A 2,500-nucleotide genomic window follows, 5' to 3' on the forward strand; every position below is an offset into this window, starting at 1 on the left:
ATTACACCTCAAATTTGAAGAAATCAGACGAGTGAAACAAGCTCTATACAAACATAACGAATCAATACTGTACTCTGAAACTGATCAAATGAGCGAAACAAGCTGTATATTGTACATAAAAACCATAAAAACTTTGTCCTTTTCTAAGCTGTTGAATGTACTAATCCTTAGCAATAACAGTCATCAATTCTTGATTGTTTGAGCCTTTTAAATTTCATTTTCTGAAGCAAGTCGGTTGCCTTGCTAATGGCCAGCGTTAGATCTTCTTGTCCATGATATCTGGAATATTCCAGCAGCATTTCAGATAATCTTGTAACTGGTTAAAAGATAAACTGATCAACGAAGGATTTGTTGTATACTAGCTGTACAGGCTTCGTGGACGTGTATGCATTTACGGTTTCTTTTGTCCTTGTGTGTTCAACAAACACCATTTGTCAAGTCACGTTTTTAATTTTAAAAATAGAAAAATTGGTGGTTGGCGCCTTCCTCGTTTCCGGTGTCTGGCACGTTGCGTGGTGGAGTTTAATTACAAGTGTCCGTTTAATACAGGTTGGTAACAATAGAAATGACCATTTCAAGTACTTTTTAGGTGTCCGCGTCCGCTTAATAGAGGTATCCGCTTAATAAAGGTTTGATTTACAGTAAATAAGGGATATAAATTTAGGGTATTCGGCCACTGTCCGCTTAATAGAGGGTGTCCGCTTAATACGGTGTCCGCTTAATACAGGTTTCACTGTAGTACGAATCGAACGCATCGACAACACGGAGAAGAGTTTCTTGGCCTACAGCGTGTTAGAAATATTCTAAGTCCCCCTAATGAGATGCATTTCTCCATTCGACAACAGATCGTATCACTTGGGCACGAATCGTTTGAATCGAACGAATCGACAACTCGGAGAAGGGTCTCTTGACCTACAGCGTGTTAGAAATATTCTAAGTCCCCCTAATGAGATGCATTTCTCCATTCGACAACGGGTCGTGTCACATGGGCACGAATCGTTCGAATCGAACGAATCGACAACTCGGAGAAGGGTCTCTTGACCTACAGCGTGTTAGAAATATTCTAAGTTCCCCTAATGAGATGCATTTCTCCATTCGACAACGGGTCGTATCACTTGGGCACGAAACGTTCGAATCGAACGAATCGACAACTCGGAGAAGGGTCTCTTGACCTACAGCGTGTTAGAAATATTCTAAGTCCCCTAATGAGATGCATTTCTCCATTCGACAACGGGTCGTATCACTTGGGCACGAAACGTTCGAATCGAACGAATCGACAACTCGGAGAAGGGTCTCTTGACCTTCAGCGTGTTAGAAATATTCTAAGTCCCCTAATGAGATGCATTTCTCCATTCGACAACGGGTCGTGTCACATGGGCACGATTCGTACGAATCGAACGAATCGACAACTCGGAGAAGGGTCTCTTGACCTACAGCGTGTTAGAAATATTCTAAGTCCCCCTAATGAGATGCATTTCTCCATTCGACAACGGGTCGTATCACATGGGCACGATTCGCACGAATCGAAAGCAACTGCACAGCTTTTTTACGACTCGTATCTATTCAGGTGTATTGGACAACCCTCGAAATGTTTCATGTAACTTGTCCCGCCACAACGTCACCAAAACTTTGCGAGACAAGCTGCACAAAACATTTCACTGTGTAACACCACTTTCAATGAACGTTACTTATTTGACTCGTACGGGATAATAAGCGGAAATCGCAACTGATTAGGTTAATCAGATGGTTTGATAGCTCAAATGGCAGAGAAAGATAATCATTCTCTCTTGGAGTATGTGTGCAAATGTCACAAATGTCATGCAGCTCATTAATCCATAAACAAGACACCACCAGAAAATGAAAATTCCAACTATTTCGAAGACAAAACGTTAACGTACACAATTAAGTACAGTCATGTGTAAGTTTGTGTACAAGACTATCATAAGACTAAAATGAAAAGCTTCATCAACGTCGATAAACCTACCATTTTGTCCATTCCTTTTGGTCCAAGACTTGTACGTATGGCATCCGAAACAGCTGTAAAATAAGCCATCGATACTTGTAACTGATGGCCGAGGTAAAAAAAACATGACAGAGGGTAAAATTGTACAATTTATACCTTTTGCAGCAGTAATGTTACTCATGCGAATCTCGGTTGGTTTATCTTTGTCTTTAAAAGCGCCCTGCTTATTTCCACTCCCAGGACTGGCGCTATTTCTCTTTGCTGGGGCCTCAGGCATGGTGAATGAACAGACAAAAATATATTGTTTCTTTCCAAAAATTTACAAGCTGAGAGTAGGCTTCTTGAGGACGATGAACATGGATGTTCCGCAGGAACTTAGAGCCTTTTGACTAGTAACAGCAGTGTCAGCTTTACTCGTTCGTTTCACGCTGGACAATGAACCCGCACAATGTTGGGGACAGCGGTTTAAATTTAATGGATAATTTCTTCAAGAGAGCGTAAATGAACGTGGAATTCAAAATGTCTATGAACCAGCAG

General features: G+C 41.2%; 2 protein-coding genes across 2 annotated transcripts in view; one reads left to right on the top strand and one right to left on the bottom strand.

Moving 5' to 3' along the window:
- Positions 1-2,323, bottom strand: part of LOC138025992 (T-complex protein 1 subunit delta-like) — a 21,928-nt gene extending 19,605 nt beyond the window's left edge. Inside the window, exons 1-2 of the mRNA XM_068873159.1 lie at positions 2,120-2,323; positions 1,985-2,037 (exon numbers count right to left, since the gene is read on the bottom strand). Coding sequence (XP_068729260.1) covers positions 1,985-2,037; positions 2,120-2,240 — 174 coding nt within the window. The 5' untranslated portion in view covers positions 2,241-2,323. The remainder of the gene's footprint in view (positions 1-1,984; positions 2,038-2,119) is intronic.
- A 113-nt stretch (positions 2,324-2,436) lies between these two features.
- Positions 2,437-2,500, top strand: part of LOC138025995 (uncharacterized) — a 2,966-nt gene continuing 2,902 nt past the window's right edge. The window contains exon 1 of the mRNA XM_068873163.1: positions 2,437-2,500. This exon is cut by the window's right edge and continues 57 nt beyond it. Within this exon, the coding sequence (XP_068729264.1) occupies positions 2,465-2,500 (36 nt within the window). The 5' untranslated portion in view covers positions 2,437-2,464.

This window comes from Montipora capricornis, chromosome 12, assembly GCF_036669925.1.
Source record: "Montipora capricornis isolate CH-2021 chromosome 12, ASM3666992v2, whole genome shotgun sequence".
NCBI lineage: Eukaryota > Metazoa > Cnidaria > Anthozoa > Scleractinia > Acroporidae > Montipora > Montipora capricornis.